A 19,189-nucleotide genomic window follows, 5' to 3' on the forward strand; every position below is an offset into this window, starting at 1 on the left:
CTTTTCCTGCCCAGTGAGTGTTTGGTGGAATCGTGTAGAGGGAGCTTTACTCTCTATCAATCCCGTGCTGTACCTGACCTGGAAGTGTTGGATGGGACCGTGTCGAGAATGCTTTACTCTCTATCTAACCCCGTGCTGTACCTGCCGTGGGAGTGTTTGATTGAACACTGAAGAGGAAGATTTACTCTGTATCTAACCCGTGCTGTACAAGCCCTGGGATTGTTTGATGGGACAGTGTAGAGAGACCTTTACTCTGTACCTAAACCTATGCTGTTCCTGCCTTGTGTGTGTTTGATGGGACAGTGTAGAGTGAGCTTTACTCTGTATCTAACCCCGTGTTATACCTGCCCTGGGAGTGTTTGATGGAACACTATGGAGTACATTATCTCTGTATCTAACTCGTGCTTTACTTGCCTTGGCAGTGTTTGATGGGACATTGTAGAGGAGCTTTACTCTGTATATAACCCGTGCTGTAGCTGCCCTGGGAGTGTTTGATAGGACAGTGAAGAGAGAGATTTAATCTCTATCTAACCGTTGCTGTACCTGACCTGGGAGTGTTTGCTGGAACTGTGAAGGGTGAGTTTTACTCTGTATCTAACATTGTGCTTTACCTGCCCCGGGAGTGATTGATGGGACAGTATAGAGGGAGCTTTTCTCTGTATCTAACCCGTGCTCTACCTGCCCTGCGAGTGCTTGATGGGACTGTGTAGTGGGAGCTTTATTCTTTATCAACCCTGTGCTATGCCTGCTGTGTGAGTATTTGATGGGACAGTGTAGGGGGAGTTTTACTTTGTATCTAACCCTGTGCTGTACCTGCCCTGGGAGTTTTTGATGGGGCTTTCAAAAGGCGTTTGACAAGGCCGCACACAAGAGATTGGTGTGCAAAATTAAAGCACATGGTATTGGGGGAATGTATTGACGTGGGTAGAGAACTAGTTGGCAGACAGGAAGCAGAAAGTCTGAATAAGCAGGTATTTTTCGGAATGGCAGGCAGTGACCAATGGGTTCCGCAGGGTTCAGTGCTGGCACCCCAGCTATTTCCAATATACACCAATGATTTAGATGAAGGGATTGAAGGTAATACCTCCAAGTTTGGAGATGACACTAAGCTGGATGGCGGTGTGAGCTGTGAGGAGGATGCTAAGAGACTGCAGGGTGACTTCGACAGGTTAGGTGAGCGGGCAAATCCATGGCAGATGCAGTATAATGTAGATAAATGTGAGGTTATCCACTTTGGTTGCAAAAACAGGAACTCAGAATATTATCTGCACGGTGGCGGATTAGGAAAAGGGGTGGTGCAACGAGACCTGGGTGTCATGGTACATCAGTCATAGAAAGTTGGCATGCAGGTACAGCAGACACTGAAGAATGGAAATGGCATGTTGGCCTTCATAGCTAGAGGATTTGAGTATAGGAGCAGGGAGGTCTTACTGCAGTTGTACAGAGCCTTGGTGAGGCCACACCTGGAATATTGTGTTCAGTTTTGGTTCCCTAATCTGAGGAAGGGCGTTCTTGCTATTGAGGGAGTACAGCGGAAAGTTCACCAGATTGATTCCTGGGATGGCAAGACTGACATACGAGGAGAGACTGGATCAACTAGGCTTGTATTCACTGGAGAATGGATCGAAGAATGAGAGGGGATTTCATAGAAACATTTACAATTCCGCCTGGATTGGACAGGTTAGAAGCAGGAAGAATGTTCCCGTTGCTGGGGAGTTCCAGAACCAGGGTCACAGTCTAAGAATAAGGGGTAAGCCGATTAGGACAGAGATGAGGAGAAACTTCTTCACTCAGAGAGAGGTTAACCTGTGGAATTCTTTAACGCAGAAAATTGTTGAGGCCAGTTGGTAGATATATTCAAAAGGGATTTAGATATGTTCCTTACGGCCAAAGGGATCAAGGAGTATGGAGAGAAAGCAGGAAAGGGGTACTGGTGTTGAATGATCAACCATGATCTTATTGAATGGAGGTGCAAGCTCGAAGGTCTGATGGCCTGCTCCTGCGCCTAATTTCTATGTTTCTATGTTTCTATGGGAGTGTTTGACGGGAGAGTGTAGAGGAAGCTTTATATGTAGAAGTCAGAATACGGGAAATGGTGCAGGATATAATTAAAATTATATATATATATATGTTTAATGGTGTAACAAAGTATTACAGAGAAAATATCAGTGTGTTCTGTTACAGGGGTGTGTTGGATGTTATGAAATGGGACGAAAGGCCCACTTTCACATTATGAGTTTTATATTGTATTGTAAGTTGGATGGGGGTGGGGGGGTGGTTGTGGTGAATATTCGACTGGAAGAGGTTCCTTCCGCCCAACAAAGGTTGAGAACCGCTGCAACCACCCCGCATGGTCCTGTAGGGGGAGCTGTACACTGTCTCCACCGCCTCAGTCAATGACAGCCAGCCCTCTGTCTGATGGGCAGCCGACTCAGCCAATGGTCAGCGCCCCCACGTGGGCTTGGAATCCGTCCACTTGCGGGAGAGTGCTGGACAGCTCGGCCAACCAATCACAGATCCTGTCTCCGAGCACACGCTTCCGGACGCTGCGCCCCCTCCCGCTCACGCACTGATGGACAATCGGGCCGACCAATCAGCACAGGCCCCGCCACCTTCATTCCCAGAACCTGCATCATTGCGTCATTCCGCTCTCGACCTGCAGCGTCCGCGCCAGCTGGAATCGCCCTTAAGGTGGATCCGCGCTCCCCCTGCAAATTATGGTTCTGCACCAATAATTCACCCCAGGTTGTCGGGCAGGAGGAGGTTACGGTGATAGGGAGGGTTGTAGGGGCTGGAGGAAGTTACAGAGATAGGGAGGATTGTAGTGGCTGGAGGAGGTTACAGAGATAGGGTGGGTTGTAGGGCTGGAGGAGGTTACAGAAATAGGAAGGGGTGTAGTGGCTGGAGGAGGTTACAGAGATAGGGTGGGTTGTAGGGCTGAAGGAGGTTACAGCGATAGGGAGGGGTGTAGTGGCTGGAGGAGGTTATAGAGATAGAGAGGGTTTCAGGGCTGGAGGAGGTTTCAGAGATAGGGAGGAGTGTAGGGTTGGAGGAGGTTACAGCGATAGGGAGGGTTGTAGGGGCTGGAAGATGTTACAGAGATAGGGAGGGTTGTAGGCCTGGAAGGGGTTACAGAGATAACGAGTTTGCAGAGATTAGGAGGTTACAGAGATGAGGAGGAGTGTAGGGCTGGAGGTGGTTACAGAGATAGGGAGGGTTGTAGGGCTGGAGGAGGTTACAGAGTTATGGAGGGTTGTAGGCCTGGAGGAGGTTACAGAGCTAGGGAGGGTTGTTGGACTGGAGGGGGCTACAGAAATAGGGAATGGTGTAGGGGCTGGAGAATGTTACAGACATAGGGAGGGTGTAGGGGCTGTAGCAGGTTACAGAGATCGGGAGGCTGTAGGGATGGAGAAGGTTACAGAGATAGAGAGGGGAGACACCACGGAGAGATTTGAAAACCAGGATGGTGAATTTTAAAATGGACGGGTTGCCAGACCAGGAGCCAGTGTAGGTCAGCGAGCACAGAGGGTGATGGGTGCGTGGGACTTGGTGCGAGTTAGAATACGGGCAGCAGAATTTTGGATGAGCTCAGGTTTGTGGATGGTGGGAGACGGGAAGCCGGGATTTACAGATTTGGAGTAGGCAAGTCTGGAGCCAGTATGAAAGAATCTGTTAATTTTGAACTGTCGCGAGTTCTGATGAAGGGTCATCGACCTGAAACGTTAACGTTGTTTCTTTCCCCATAAGCTGCCTGACCCGCTGAGATTTCCAGCAATTTCTGTCTTTATTTGAGAAGCTGGAGTTATTCTGCTTAGAGCAGAGAAGGTTAAGAAGGGATTTGATCGAGGTGTTCATAATCTTGAATGGATTTGACAGTGTGAATAAGGAGCAAGTGTTTCCAGTGACAGAAGTGCTAGTAACCAGAGGACACAGATTTAATGTGATTGGGAAAATCACCAGAGACTACACGCGGAAGCTCCTATTTTACACTGCGAGTTTTTGTGATCTGGCATATGGTCATCATCATAGGCGATTCCTCGAAACGAGGATGACATGCTTCTCGGCCAAAAAAAAGGAAGAGTTCATAGGTGTTTCGAAAGAAGAACTCGAACTACATCCTGAGGGGTGGAAGATGCCTGTGCATGGATCTTTTTAACGTGTGGTGCCCGTTGCACGAGCCACCACACGGGCTTGACAGAGCTCGGCCTTGCTCCAGTGGCAAGGATTACCGACGACAACTGTAGATCTGCTCTGCTGTACGGCTCCAGTGCGCACACATATCGCAGTGTGGGCTGGCCCGTGCTATCCCTGGGCCCCTGGCCTCGAATTCACACCTCCCCTGGGCCCCGATCACATCCAATCCAGAGTCATTCACAGCTCTTGGACAGCGTGGAGGCAGGCCACCACCTGGTACAGCGCAAGCCGGTGCAGGAGGGAAACGGCAGCGAAGAGTGACATCATCAAGGTGCAGGTCGGTGATTGGAGCGTGGGCAGATACAGCAGGAGCGGCGAGTAATGTGGTCGGAGGATGCTGGAATCAGATTCAATAGTAACATTCAAAGAGGACTTGAAGTTAAATCAATAAATTACAGGGGATAGAGCTGGTACAGAGAAGATGGGCCGAATGGGTTTCTTCAGTGCTGGTTCATTCTATGAGACTGTAATCACTGATACCATAGAAAATGAAAAAATTAATGGTGCAGAAGAGCAAAGGGATCTAGGTATGCAAGTGAACACAAAATGTGATGCCACAGCTCAGCAAAGCATTTAAAATGCTAACACTGAAATGGGGTTTAATTCTAAAGCTATGGAATTCAAAGGTAGTGAAGTTAGCAAATGTTGTGATGTGGTGTTCCACAGGGATCGGTCCTGGGACCTTTTGTGTTCACCATTTACATAAATAATTTGAAACCGGGAATCAGAAGTGCAATTTCAATATTTATGGCTCCACCACAATTTAATTTATAGATAATTCAGGGGAGGACTGCGAAAAAATATGTGCAAATGTTAATAAACTCGTAGAATGGGCGAACAATTGGCAACTAAACTCAATAGAGAGAAGTGTGAGAGAAGCGTTTATAATAGGAAGATTAAAGCGGTCTCATGCTCCTTGGAAAATACGTGCAGAAATGATGTTGAGGGACAGAGTGATGTGGAGGTACAGATACACCAATCACTAGCAGCAGCAACGATACGGCTATTAAAACCAAAGAAAGCACTCAGTTCATTCCAAGAGGGTTGAAGTGTAACGCAGAGAAGTTTTGTAAAACTTGTATAGAAACTTGGTTAGACCACACATGGTATATTGCGAACATCTGTGGTTTCCTCTCATAAAAAGCGTAGAGAGACACTGGAGACTGTGCACAAAGAATTTACTGGAATGATACCAGTGCTGAGAGGTTACAGTTATGGGCAAAAATTGAACAGCCTGCAACACTTTCCTTTAGAAAAGTGAAGACTGAGGGGGTGACCTGACAGTGGTTTTTAAGATGACGAACGTACCTGATAAGGAAGACGTAGAAAAGATGTTTCAGCTTGCGGGAGGGACTGACTGAGTGGCCACAGATTTAAGATAGTCATCAATAAATCCAATAAGGAATGGAGGAGAAAGGTCTTTATCATTGAGTGGTTAAAATGTGGATCACGCTAGCCCACATAGTAATTCAGGCGAATGGAATAGATGCATTTTAAATGACGGGAGATAAGCACATGAGGGAGAAATGAATAGGAGGATATTTTGACCGAGTTAGATGAAGGAGTGTGGGATGAGTCTCCTGTGCAGCATGAACACGGACATGGAGACAGTGAGCTGAGTGAGCTGTCTCCATGCTGTAACTACTTTGTAAATTATGTGGAACTTATATAGGACTCCGGTCAGCTCACACTGAGAGAACTGAGCATAGCTATGGTCTCCACACTATACAAAGCACATGGAAGCACCTGAGAAATGGCAAAACCATTCACAACAACAATTTGCATTTATATAGCGCCTTTATCATAGCAACATGTCCCAAGGTGCTTCACAGGAGCGCACAAATGACACCGGGCACCACACAAAGAGATATTAGGAAAGATGACCAAAAGCTTCGCCAAATAGGTAAGTTTTATTCAGCATCTGGCAGGAGGAAAGTGTTTGAGACAAACAGAGAGGTTTCAGGAGGTGATTCCAGGGCCGAGGCAGATTAGAGCAAAGCCGCCAATGGTGGAGTGGTTGAAGTCGGCGATGTGCAAAATTCCTAGATTTGTAGGAGCTCAGAAATCTTGGGGGGTTCATAGAGCTTGAGGAGATTACAGAGATAGGGAGGGGCGAGACAATGGAGGGATTTAAAAACAAAGATTAGAAGTTTAAAATCGAAGCGTTGCCAGAACGGGAACCAATATAGGTCAGCGAGCACAGGGTGAAGGGTTAATGGGATTTGGTGCGAGTTAGGACACGGGGCAGCAGAGTTTTGGATGAGCTCAAGTTTATGGAGGCTGGGAGATGGGAAGCCAGACAGTACAGAGTTGGAGTAGACAAGTCTAGAGCCAGCAAAAGTCTGGATGAAGGTTTGAGCAGCAGATGAGCTGAGTCTGGGTGTAGACGGGAGATATGAGGGAGGTGGAAATAGGCCGTCCTGGTGAAAGAGTGGATATGTGGTCAGAAAATTAATCTCGCGTTCAGATAGGAAACCAAGGTTGCAAACAGTGTGCTTCAGCCTTAAGCAGGTGCTCGGGAGAGGATGGTGTCGATATTTAGGCAACGGAGTTTGTGGCCGGGCCCAATGGCTTCAGTCTGGTAAATATATACTTGAATGGCACTAGAACGGAGAGATTTCAGTTATCGGGAAAGATTTAACAGGTTAGGCATTTTTGCTTTGCAAGTGGGAAGGCCTAGCGGAGACCTGAGAGAGTTTATTAAAGTTATGAATCGATTGGACTGGTTACATAAGAACATAAGAAAAGGAGCAGGATTTGCCTGTTTGACCCCTCGAGCCTGCACCGCCATTCAATAAGATCATGGCGGATCTGACCATGGGCTCAGCTCCACTACCCTGCCTGTTCTCCATAACCCTTCACTCCCTTATCGTTCAAAGATTGTCTATCTCCACCTTAAATATATTCACCGACCCAGCATCCACAGCTCTCTGGGGTAGAGAATTCCAAAGATGTACATCCCTCTGAGAGAAGAAATTGCTCCTCTTCTCAGTTCGAAATGGACGACACCTTATTTTGAAACTATGCCCCCAGTTCTAGATTCCCCCACGAGGGAAAACATTTTCTCTGCATCCACCTTCTCGAGCCGTTCAGTATTTTATATGTTTCAATAAGATCACCTCCCATTCTTTTAAACTCCAATGAGAATATGACCAAACTGCTCAATCCTTCGTCATAAGACAACCCCTTCATCTCAGGAATCAACCGCTTGGACCTTCTCTGAACAGCCTTCAATGCAAGTATGTCCCTCCTTAAATAAGGAGACCAAAACTGTATGCAGTACTCCAGGTGTGGTCTCACCAATACCCTGTACAGTTGCAGCAGGACTTATTTGCTTTTATACTCTATCCACCTTGCAATAAAGTCCAAGATTCCATTTGCCTTCTGATTATTTGCTGTACCTGCATTCTAACTTTCTGTGTTTCATGCACAAGGACCAGCAGGTCCTTCTGTACCTTTTTCCCTGTTGAAGTGGATAACCTCACAATTTCCCACATTATACTCGATCTGCTAAATATTTGCCCACTCACTTAGTCTGTATCCCTTTGCAAATTCTTTGTGTCCTCCACACAAATTGCTTTCCCACTCATCTTTGTATCATCAGCAAACTTGGCTACATTACACTCGGTCCCTTCATCCTAGTCATTAATATAGATTTATAGATTGTAAACAGTTGAGGCCCCAGCACCGATTGCTGCGGCACCCCACTAGTCACGAGTGCCAACCATAAAATTATCAATTTATCCCGACTCTGTTTTCTATTAGTTAACCAATCATCTATCCAGCTAATATATTACCCCCAACCCTGTGAGCATTTATCTTGTGTAGTAACCTTTCATGTGGCGCCTTATCGAATGCCTTATAGAAATCCAAATACATTACATCCACTGGTTCTCCCTTATCCATCCTGCTCGTTGCATCCTCAAATAACTCCAGAAAATTTGTCAAACATGATTTCCCTTTCAAAAATCCATGCTGACTCTGCTTGATTGAATCATGCTTTTCCAAATGTTCCGCTACTGCTTCCTTAATAATCGAATCCAGCATTTTCCCAATCACAGATTTTAGGCTAACTGGTCTATAGTTTACTGATTTTTTTCTGCCTCCTTTTTTCAATAGGGGTGTTACATTTGCGATTTTACAATCTGCTGGGACAGTTTCGGAATCGACGGAATTTCGGTAGAATACGATAAATGTTGAACTCGCTGCCAGAGGAAGTGGTTGAGGTAAATATGTCAGCTGCTTTCAAATGGAATCTAGCCGGGTAAATGAGAAGGAAGGGGAATGGAAAGATATATCGAAAAGATGAGATGAGGTAGGTGGAATGGGAGGAGGCTCCCATGGAGTATAAGCACGAGCATTGACTATTTGGGCCGAATAGCCTGTTTTTCTGCTGTATATTCTAGGAAGTGGCCCTAGAAATAATGGATGCATTGGTGTTAATTTTCCAACTTTCTATAGACTCTAGATCAGTTCCAATGGATTGGAGGGTACCTAATGTAACTCCACATTTTAAAAAAGGAGAGCGCAAACAGGGAATTATACACTGGTTAGCCTGACATCGGTAGTGGGGAAAATGTTGGAATCAATTATTAATAGCAGCCCGTTTGGAAAGCAGTAACAGGATCGGTCGAAGACAGCATGGATTTATGAAAGGGAAATCATGCTTGACAAATCTTGTCGAATTTTTTGAGGATGTAACTAGCAGATTGGACTAGGGAGGACCAGTGGATGTGGTGTATTTGGACTTTCAAAAGGCTTTTGACAAGGTTTCACACAAGAGATTAGTGTGCAAAATTCAAGCACATGGTATTGGGGGTAATGTATTGACGTGGATAGAGAACTGCTTGGCAGACAGGAAGCAAAGAGTAGGCATAAATGGGTCCTTTTCAGAATGGCAGGTAGTGACTAGTGGGTTACCGCAATGTTCAGTGCTGGAACCCCAGCTATTTACAATATACATCAATGATTTAGACGAAGGAATTGAATATAATATATCGAAGCTTGCAGATGACATTAAGCTGGGTGGCGGTGTGAGCTGTGAGGAGGACGCTAAGAGGCTGCAGGGTGAGAGGGGGTCTCTTGGAACATCTAAAATTCTGACGGGATTGAACACGTTAAATGCAGGAAGACTGTTCCCGATATTGGGGTAGTCCAGAAGCAGGGGTTACAGTCTAAAGATAAGGGGTAAGCCATTTAGGACCGAGATGAGGAGAAACTTCCTCACTCAGAGAATTTTGAACCTGTGGAATTCTCTACCGCAGAAAGTTGTTGACGCCAATTCGTTGGATATATTCAAAGGAGAGTTAGATGGCCCTTATGGCTAAAGGGATCGGGAATACGGAGAGAAGGCAGGAGTGGGGTAATGAAGTTGCATGACCAGCCATGATCATATTGAATGGTGGTGCAGGCGCGAAGGGCCGAATGGCCTGCTCTTTCAACTATTTTTTGTTTCTATTGTTCGAATGGAATCCTCTACCTGCCTACCTATTGATGAGGCTCTCGCTCTGGAAGCTGCAATGAATTGCTGCACTAACTGGCTGAGGTGACCCTTTGCAGACAGAATGCAACAAACTAGTAGTCCTGTCCATGAAGACAATGTGGGAACTGTCAATCAGAAATAGTGCCGTGTCCTAAACAGTGCTTAGCCCGCCGCTGGGTGTATTATCAGATCACCAGCCATTTGTGGAATAATTCAGGGGATGGGAGCTTGGGGCTGAATGTTACATTACTGGGCTGGAAACTCTGGGATCCGCCTCTGGGCTCAGCTCAGATGTTCTGATTATTAATGAATTGGATTATTGAAGTGACCGGATATTTCACCGCACCCTTCACGTGCTCTCTGAACTTGGACTGAGTCACCCCATAAATAAATGTGTTTGTGCAGCAACTTAAACTCCGCAGCAAAACTCCGACTTCTCCAAAGATAAAGGAAGAATCATTGTAATAATCGGGATTTCTTCCTGTAATGCTATAATATAAGAAATCTATAACATATATCAGCCACAGTAGTATGAAGCTGCCGGATATGGCGAAGAGTAAAATCACAGACTTCCTCCTGCTCTCCATCTCTGGGTCACTGCCGGTCTCTGCCTTGCTCACACCCCTCAGTCCCTGACGGACCCGACTGGATAATAAAATGTGCCTGACTGTCAGAGCGTTGAGCAACAATATTAAAGCGAATGGGAGCAATGGGGTTAAAACTGTATCCAACAAGTCAAATCCCACCCATCCGGGCTCAGTAAAATAGGCTGGAATTGTGTCACAGAACCACGGCACGTTGTCGATTACCTCTCCAGGTACATGTGTAAAGTAGAAAGGAACGTTTTTTAAACAGAGCAGCATGCAGGTTGTTCCCAGAACCACAGCCGCAGTTTTCCCGGTGCAATATTTAGTTTTCAGCTTCCGGCAACAAATGACCACAAATCGATCGAAGGTGAAAGTGACGGTGAACCAGACAGAACAGTCTGCGGCTGCACGAGACAGGACCAAGATCACCGCGCACACAGGGGTGATGTCCAGGAAAGTTCCCGGGAAATAATACCAACTGATCCGCCACAGTATGACCTCAGTGATGACGACCAATAGATCCGCCGTTGCCATGGCCACCAGGTAACGAGTGGTGCATGTGGACAGCCCGCACTTTTCCCGGGACAGGATCACAATCGCCACTAAATTCACTGTAATAAAGAGAAGGGAAAAGAGACGGGATATTACTGACCAAACATTCTCTGTGTCCGAGCCCAGAAAGGGCTGGATTTTAACACTCAAAAATGGGTTGTTTGGGTTTGGCTCAGACGTAAACATTTAAAGAAGTCTCAACCTTAACCCCAACCCACCTCCATTTCACCTCCATCCGTGTTTTCTCCCTTTTATCAATCTTTGGTCATCCTCTGTTGGTCCCAGTATAAACCTCTTCTTTTAATTTACTAGGTACGAACTGGTTCGACACACTGTAATCAGTTACAGAAGTGGATCAATCAATAACCTCAGCCCAATAGTCATGCTGAGTATTAACAAGATAACACAATTCAGCACTCATGACCCGCACATTGTCAGCACGGTGCTGGGGAAGGTGTTTCTTCAGCAACAAAACAACATAATTGTTTAGAGTAACTATACTTAGAGAAAGAATAATCCCTGATGCCGAGAATTGTAATACTGTAACTGTGCTGTCCTGCTCTTTAAATGTCAGTAAATAGTTAACATGTTTCTGATGGTGCAGCTCAATATGAAACAGAGCTCTATCAATGCATTTCATTTGATACTCGCTTAGCCAAACACCTTATACCAACAGTAAAAATATTCCCTATAGCCATCGATTAAGGATCAACATAGGAGCATACATAAAACACAGAGGCAGCTGCAGGGAGTGGATACATCAGTCACGTAAAATTATTAATTCAAAATAGAACCAGCTTGTTCCACGTCCGGTTAGTGACCAACACTCAGTGCATCCTACAGTGACACACACTCCCAGTAATACATGGTCACTGGGGTACGGTGTTCCACACCGGTTACGTACCAACACTCAGTACATCCTACAGTGACAGACACTCACAGTAATACATGGTCAATGGGGTACGGTGTTCCACACCGGTTAGAGACCGACAATCAGTACATCCTACAGAAAAACACACTCCCAGTAATACATGCGATCACTGGCATACGGTGTTCCACACCGGTTAGTGACCCACATTCGCTACATCCAACAGTGACAGACATTCCCAGTAATACATGGTCACTGGGGTATGGTGTTCTACACCAGTTTATGATCCACACTCAGTACATCCTACAGTGACACACACTCCCAGTAATACATGGTCACTGGGGTATGGTGTTCCACACCGGTAAGTGACAACACACTCAGTACATCCTATAGTGACACACACTCCCAGTAATACATGGTCACTGGGGTACGGTGTTCCATTCTGGTCAGTGACCCACACTCAGTATATCCTATAGTGACACACACTCCCAGTAATACATGGTCACTGGGATATGGTGTTCCACAATGGTTACGGACCAACACTCAGTACATCCTACAATGACATACACTCACAGTAAAAAATGGTCACTGGGGTACAGTGTTCCACACCGGTTAGTGACCTACACTCAGTACATCCTACAGAAAAACACACTCCCAGTAATACATGTGATCACTGGCATACGGTGTTCCACACCGGTTAGTGACCCACATTCAGTACATCCAACAGTGACAGACGCTCCCAGTAATACATGGTCACTGGGGTACGGTGATCCACACAGGTAACTGACCCACACTCAGCACATCCTATAGTGACAGACACTCCCAGTAATACATGGTCACTGAGGTACGATGCTCCACACCGGTAAGTGACAACACACTCAGTGCATCTTATAGTGACAGACATTCCCAGTAATACATGGTCACTGGGGTATGGTGTTCCACACTGGTTGCTGACCCACACTCAGTACATTCTACAGTGCCACACACTCCCAGCAATGAAAGGTCACTGGGGTATGGTGTTCCACACCGGTAAGTGACAACACACTCAGTGCATCCTATAGTGACACACACTCCCAGTAATACATGGTCACTGGGGTATGGTGTTCCATACAGGTCAATGACCCACACTCAGTACAGCCTATAGTGACACACACTCCCAGTAATACATGGTCACTGGGGTACGGTGTTCCATACAATTAGTGACCCACATTCAGTATATCCTACAGTGACACACGCTCCCAGTAATACATGGTCACTGGGGTACGATGTTCCATACAATTAGTGACCCATACACAGTACATCGAACAGTGACAGATACTCCCAGTATTACTTGGTCACTGGGGTACGGTGTTCCACACGGTTAGTGACCCAAACTCAGCACATCCTACAGTGACACACACTCCCAGTAATACATGGCCATTGGGGTACGTATACCACACCAGTTAGTGACCCACACTCAGCACATCCGACAGTGAAACACACTCCCAGTAATACCTGGTCACTGGGGTAGGTGTTCCACACCGGTAAGTGACAACACACTCAGTACATCCTATAGTGACACACACTCCCAGTAATACATGGTCACTGGGGTACGGTGCTCCACAACGGTTATGGACCAACACTCAGTGCATCCTACAATAACAGACACTCACAGTAATACATGGTCACTGGGGTACAGTGTTCCACACCGGTTCGTGACCTACACTCAGTACATCCTACAGAAACACACACTCCCAGTAATACATGTGATCACTGGCATACGGTGTTCCACACCGGTTAGTGACCCACATTCAGTACATCCAACAGTGACAAATACTCCCATTAATACATGGTCACTGGGGTATGGTGTTCCACACCGGTTGCTGACCCACACTCAGTACATTCTACAGTGCCACACACTCCCAGTAATACAAGGTCACTGGGGTACGGTGTTCCACACCGGTAAGTGACAACACACTCAGTACATCTTATAGTGACACACACTCCCAGTAATACATGGTCACTGGGGTATGGTGTTCCATACAGGTCAATGACCCACACTCAGTACAGCCTATAGTGACACACATTCCCAGTAATACATGGTCACTGGGGTACGGTGTTCCATACAATTAGTGACCCACATTCAGTATATCCTACAGTGACACACGCTCCCAGTAATACATGGTCACTGGGGTACGATGTTCCATACAATTAGTGACCCATACAGAGTACATCGAACAGTGACAGATACTCCCAGTATTACTTGGTCACTGGGGTACGGTGTTCCACACGGTTAGTGACCCAAACTCAGTACATCCTACAGTGACACACACTCCCAGTAATACATGGCCATTGGGGTACGTATACCACACCAGTTAGTGACCCACACTCAGCACATCCGACAGTGAAACACACTCCCAGTAATACCTGGTCACTGGGGTAGGTGTTCCACACCGGTAAGTGACAACACACTCAGTACATCCTACAGTGACACACACTCCCAGTAACACATGGTCACTGGGGTACGGTGTTCCATACAATTAATGACACTCACTCAGTACTTCCTACAGTGATAGACTCTCCCTGTAACACATGGTCACTGGGGTATGGTGTTCTGCACAATTAGTGAACCACACTCAGTACATCCTGCAGTGGCAGACACTCCCAGTAATAAATGGTCATTGTTGTATGGTGTTCCACACGGTAAGTGACCTATACTCAGTACATCCTATAGTGACACACACTCCCAGTAATTCATATTCACTGGGGTACGGTGCTCCATACAGGTTAGTGCCCCACACTAAGTACATCCTATAGTGAAATACATTCCCAGTAATACATGGTCACTGGGGTACGGTGTTCCACACCGGTTAAGGGCCAACACTCAGTACATCCTACAGTGACATACACTCCCAGTAATACATGGTCACTGGGGTACGGTGTTCCATACAATTAGTGACCCACACGCAGTACATCGAACAGTAACAGAAACTCTCAGTCTTACTTGGTCACTGGGGTACGGTGTTCCACACCAGTTAGTGACCCACACTCCGTACATCTACAGTGACTCACAATCCCAATAATACATGGTCACTGTGGTATGGTGTTCCACATTGGTTCCCGACCCACATTCAATGCATCCTACAAAGACAGACACTCCCAGTAATACATGGCCACTGGAGTACGGTGATACATACCGGTTAGTGACCCACACTCAGTACATCCTACAGTAATACAAAATCCAGTAATACATGATCTCTGGGGTATGGTGTTCCACACCGATCAGTGTCCCATAATCAGTTCATCATACAGCGACACACACTCCCAGTAATACATGGTCACTGGGGTACGGTGTTCCATACAATTAGTGATCGACACTCAGTACATCCCAAAGTGAAAGACACTCCCAGTAATACATGGTCACTGGGGTACGGTGTTCCATACAATTAGTGATCCACGCTCAGTACATCCCACAGTGAAAGACACTCCCCGTAATACATGTGATCACAGGGGTACGGTGTTCCACACCGGTTCGTGACCCACACTCAATACTAGCTACAGTGACACACAATCCCAGTAATACATGGTCACTTGGATACGGTGTTCCGCATCGGATAGTGACCCACATTCGGTACATCCTACAGTGACAGACACGCCCAGTAATACATGGTCACTGGGGGACGGTGTTCCATATAGGTTAGTGACCCACACTCAGTACATCTTACAGTGACACTCACTCCCAGTAATACATGGTCACTTGGGCACAGTGCTCCACACCGGTTAGTGACCCACACTCAGTACATCCTACAGTGAAAGATATTTCCAGTAATACATGCTCACTGGGGTATGATGTTCCATATAATTATTGACCCACACTCAGTATATCCCACAGTGACACACACTCCCAGTAATACATGGTCACTGGAGTACGGTGTTCCACAGCGGTAAATAACCCACACTCGTACATCCTACAGTGACACACACTCGCAGTAATATAGAAACATAGAAACATAGAAAATAGGTGCAGGAGTAGGCCATTCGGCCATTCTAGCCTGCACCGCCATTCAATGAGTTCATGGCTGAACATGCAAATTCAATACCCCATTCCTGCTTTCTCGCCATACCCCTTGATCCCCCGAGTAGTAAGGACATCATCTAACTCCCTTTTGAATATATTTAGTGAATTGGCCTCAACTACTTTCTGTGGTAGAGAATACCACAGGTTCACCACTCTCTGGGTAAAGAAGTTTCTCCTCATCTCGGTCCTAAATGGCTTACCCCTTATCCTTAGACTGTGACCCCTGGTTCTGGACTTCCCCAACATTGGGAACATTCTTCCTGCATCCAACCTGTCGAAACCCGTCAGAATTTTAAACGTTTCTATGAGGTCCCCTCTCATTCTTCTGAACTCCAGTGAATACAAGCCCAGTTGATCCAGTCTTTCTTGATAGGTCAGTCCCACCATCCCGGAAATCAGTCTGGTGAACCTTCGCTGCACTCCCTCAATAGCAAGAATGTCCTTCTTCAAGTTAGGAGACCAAAACTGTACACAATACTCCAAGTGTGGCCTCACCAAGGCCCTGTACAACTGTAGCAACACCTCCCTGCCCCTGTACTCAAATCCCCTCGCTATGAAGGTCAACATACCATTTGCTTTCTTAACCACCTGCTGTACCTGCATGCCAACCTTCAATGACTGATGTACCGTGACACCCAGGTCTCGTTGCACCTCTCCTTTTCCTAATCTGTCACCATTCAGATAATAGTCTGTCTCTCTGTTTTTACCACCAAAGTGGATAACCTCACATTTATCCACATTATACTTCATCTGCCATGCATTTGCCCACTCACCTAACCTATCCAAGTCACTCTGCAGCCTCATAGCATCGTCCTCGCAGCTCACACTGCCACCCAACTTAGTGTCATCCGCAAATTTGGAGATACTACATTTAATCCCCTCGTCTAAATCATTAATGTACAGTGTAAACAGCTGAGGCCCCAGCACAGAACCTTGCGGTACCCCACTAGTCACTGCCTGCCATTCTGAAAAGTACCCATTTACTCCTACTCTTTGCTTCCTGTCTGACAACAGTTCTCAATCCATGGTCACTGGGGTATGGTGTTCCATACCGGTTAGTGATCCACACTCAGTTCATCCTACAGTGACACACATTCCTAGTAATACATGGTTATTGTGGTATGGTGTTACACATTCCCAGTAATACATGGATACTGTGGTACGGTGTTCCTCACTGGTTACTGACCCACACTCAGTACATCCTACAGTGACACACTCCCAGTAATAGATGGCCGTTGGGGTACGTATACCACACCTGTTAGTGACTCACACTCAGTACATCCTACAGTGAAACACTATCCCAGTAATACATGGTCACTGGGGTACGGTGTTCCACACTGGTTAGTGGCCCACACTCCGTATGTCCTACAGTGACACACACTACCAGTAATACATGGTCACTGGGGTACGGTGCGCCACACCGGTTCGTGACCCACACCCAGTACTCTCCCACTAATACTATCTATCGAGAGTTGCCAGCACTAATGTATGATTCAACGATGTTCCACTAAATGCAATTAATTGATAACTCAGCGAGCTTGTGAGGTACAAACAGAGGTTTATTTTCAGTTGAGGCAATTGAATAAAACTGCAGTGCTAATTCAGGAAATTTGATTACACGTAAAGACCCCACTGATAGGATGTCTGTATAACAGCAGTCAGCAGATCGGTCACAGAGTATAATCGGAGACCAGCTTACAAACAGATTTATACAACTTCAATGGCAATAGTCACTTACCAGGAACACCAATGGCAGCAAGGACCACATAGTAAATTCTTTTGACATTGTAAAATGTTTGATCCATTTTCTCGAAGCGATCTTCCCCTTCGTGCTGGTGGCAATCTCCTTGAATGAATCTCTGAGGCGATACATTCCCAGGGCCTTTAATTTATACCCTGCCGGATGTCCACGGGGATATTGAGTTTGCAACATCGTTGAAAATAGGTTTGTTTTTAAATTTGCACAAACAGGTTACGTCACCCGAATTATGTCCCTGTTGTGATGGGACATATTTGACGCTGAGATTGAATTGGAAAACACCAAAGACTGGACAATTCCGATGACATTAATTAACTCATGAAAGTTTGAAGCTGTATTCTTCCTTCAAACAGCATCTCCTGATCTCATATTATTTTGGTAAAGTCCTTCAAGCTGCTGTCTCCATTCAGTAATGAAATACCAAATGTTAGAGAGCTCTCTCAGGACTGCTCTGCTACCTCAGTGATGGGGCAGCCCTGTTCATCTCTGTCCATTCAGTTATCAATTAAATTGCGGAATTTGTTTCCATGGATCCTCAAACAAATACAGCTCCTCAAACTAACACAACACATCAAATGAATACAGTATCTGAAAATCTTTGAGCACCTCAAGTTAATAGACTCCCTCAAACTAATATAACCCCTCAATCGACAGCACCACCAGACATCAAGCTAACCTTTCAAAAATACTTCGGCACCACCAGATAATGCAGATGGACAAACTCATACAACCGCTCCAAATAATACACCACTTTAAACTAATGGTCAGTCCCCATCCCCTTCTCTAGTCCAATGTGCTGTAAACCTGAGCTGCCACAAACTCACAGTCGACGGGATGGGGAGGTCGCTCATCAGGTAATAAGAAGTCATTGGACAGAATATTTCAACATAAGTCAGTATTTAATGTTATGCTCGTTGATGCTGACACAGCACAAACATGTACCAACCTGATATTGATACATTTCACGTTTCACTTTACCACATCGCGAACTAATGCAATACATGAAAATGATGCAACCCCTCAAATCGATACACCAGTCAAATCTATACAACTCCTACAACTAATGTAGTTACTGAAATTAATACAGTCCTTCGAAATAATAAAGCATCGCAAACAAATACAAAAGCTCACAGTATTAAAACATAATAACATAAGAAATAGGAACAGGAGTAGAACATACGGCCCCTCGAGCCTGTTCCACCATTCAATACGATCATGGCTGAAAAGATCATGGACTCAGTTCCACTTCCCCGCCGCTCCCCATAACCCCGTCTCACCTTTTCGTTCAAGAAACTTTCTATTTCTGTCTTAAATTTATTCAATGTCCCAGCTTCCACACTTCCCTAAGGCAGCACATTCCACAGACTTACAACCCTCTGAGAGAAGAAATATCTCCTCATCTCTGTTTTAAATGGGCGGCTCCTTATTCTAAGATCATGCCCTCCAGATCTAGTCTCCCCCATAAGTGGAAACATCCTCTCTGCATCGACCTTGTCAAGTTCCCTCATAATCTTATACGTTTCGATAAGATCACCTCTCATTCTTCTGAATTCCGATGTGTAGAGGCCCAACCTACTCAAACTTTCCTCATAAGTCAACCCCCTTATTCCTGGAATCAACCTAGTGTACCTTCTCTGAACTGCCTCCAAAGCAAGTATATCCTTTTGTAAATATGGAAACCAAAACTGCA

General features: G+C 45.8%; 1 protein-coding gene across 1 annotated transcript; it reads right to left on the reverse strand.

Moving 5' to 3' along the window:
* Positions 1–9,963: 9,963 nt before the first annotated feature.
* On the reverse strand, positions 9,964–17,545 carry LOC139252300 (probable G-protein coupled receptor 139). Its single transcript, XM_070873334.1, has 2 exons — positions 17,479–17,545; positions 9,964–10,874 (listed from the first exon to the last, which is right to left on the reverse strand). Exons 1-2 carry the CDS (start codon positions 17,543–17,545, stop codon positions 9,964–9,966), a joined length of 978 nt encoding a protein of 325 aa, XP_070729435.1.
* Positions 17,546–19,189: the final 1,644 nt, after the last annotated feature.

This window comes from Pristiophorus japonicus, unplaced genomic scaffold (assembly GCF_044704955.1).
Source record: "Pristiophorus japonicus isolate sPriJap1 unplaced genomic scaffold, sPriJap1.hap1 HAP1_SCAFFOLD_452, whole genome shotgun sequence".
Taxonomy (NCBI): domain Eukaryota; kingdom Metazoa; phylum Chordata; class Chondrichthyes; family Pristiophoridae; genus Pristiophorus; species Pristiophorus japonicus.

What these genes read in the sequence shown, in the direction of transcription:
- LOC139252300 (XM_070873334.1), bottom strand. Translation starts at nt 17,545, where the DNA reads ATGGATCAAACATTTTACAATGTCAAAAGAATTTACTATGTGGTCCTT. An exon ending in TGCTGCCATTGGTGTTCCTG is followed by an intron (nt 10,875 to 17,478) that starts GTAAGTGACTAT and finishes TCTTTATTACAG; the next exon opens with TGAATTTAGTGGCGATTGTG.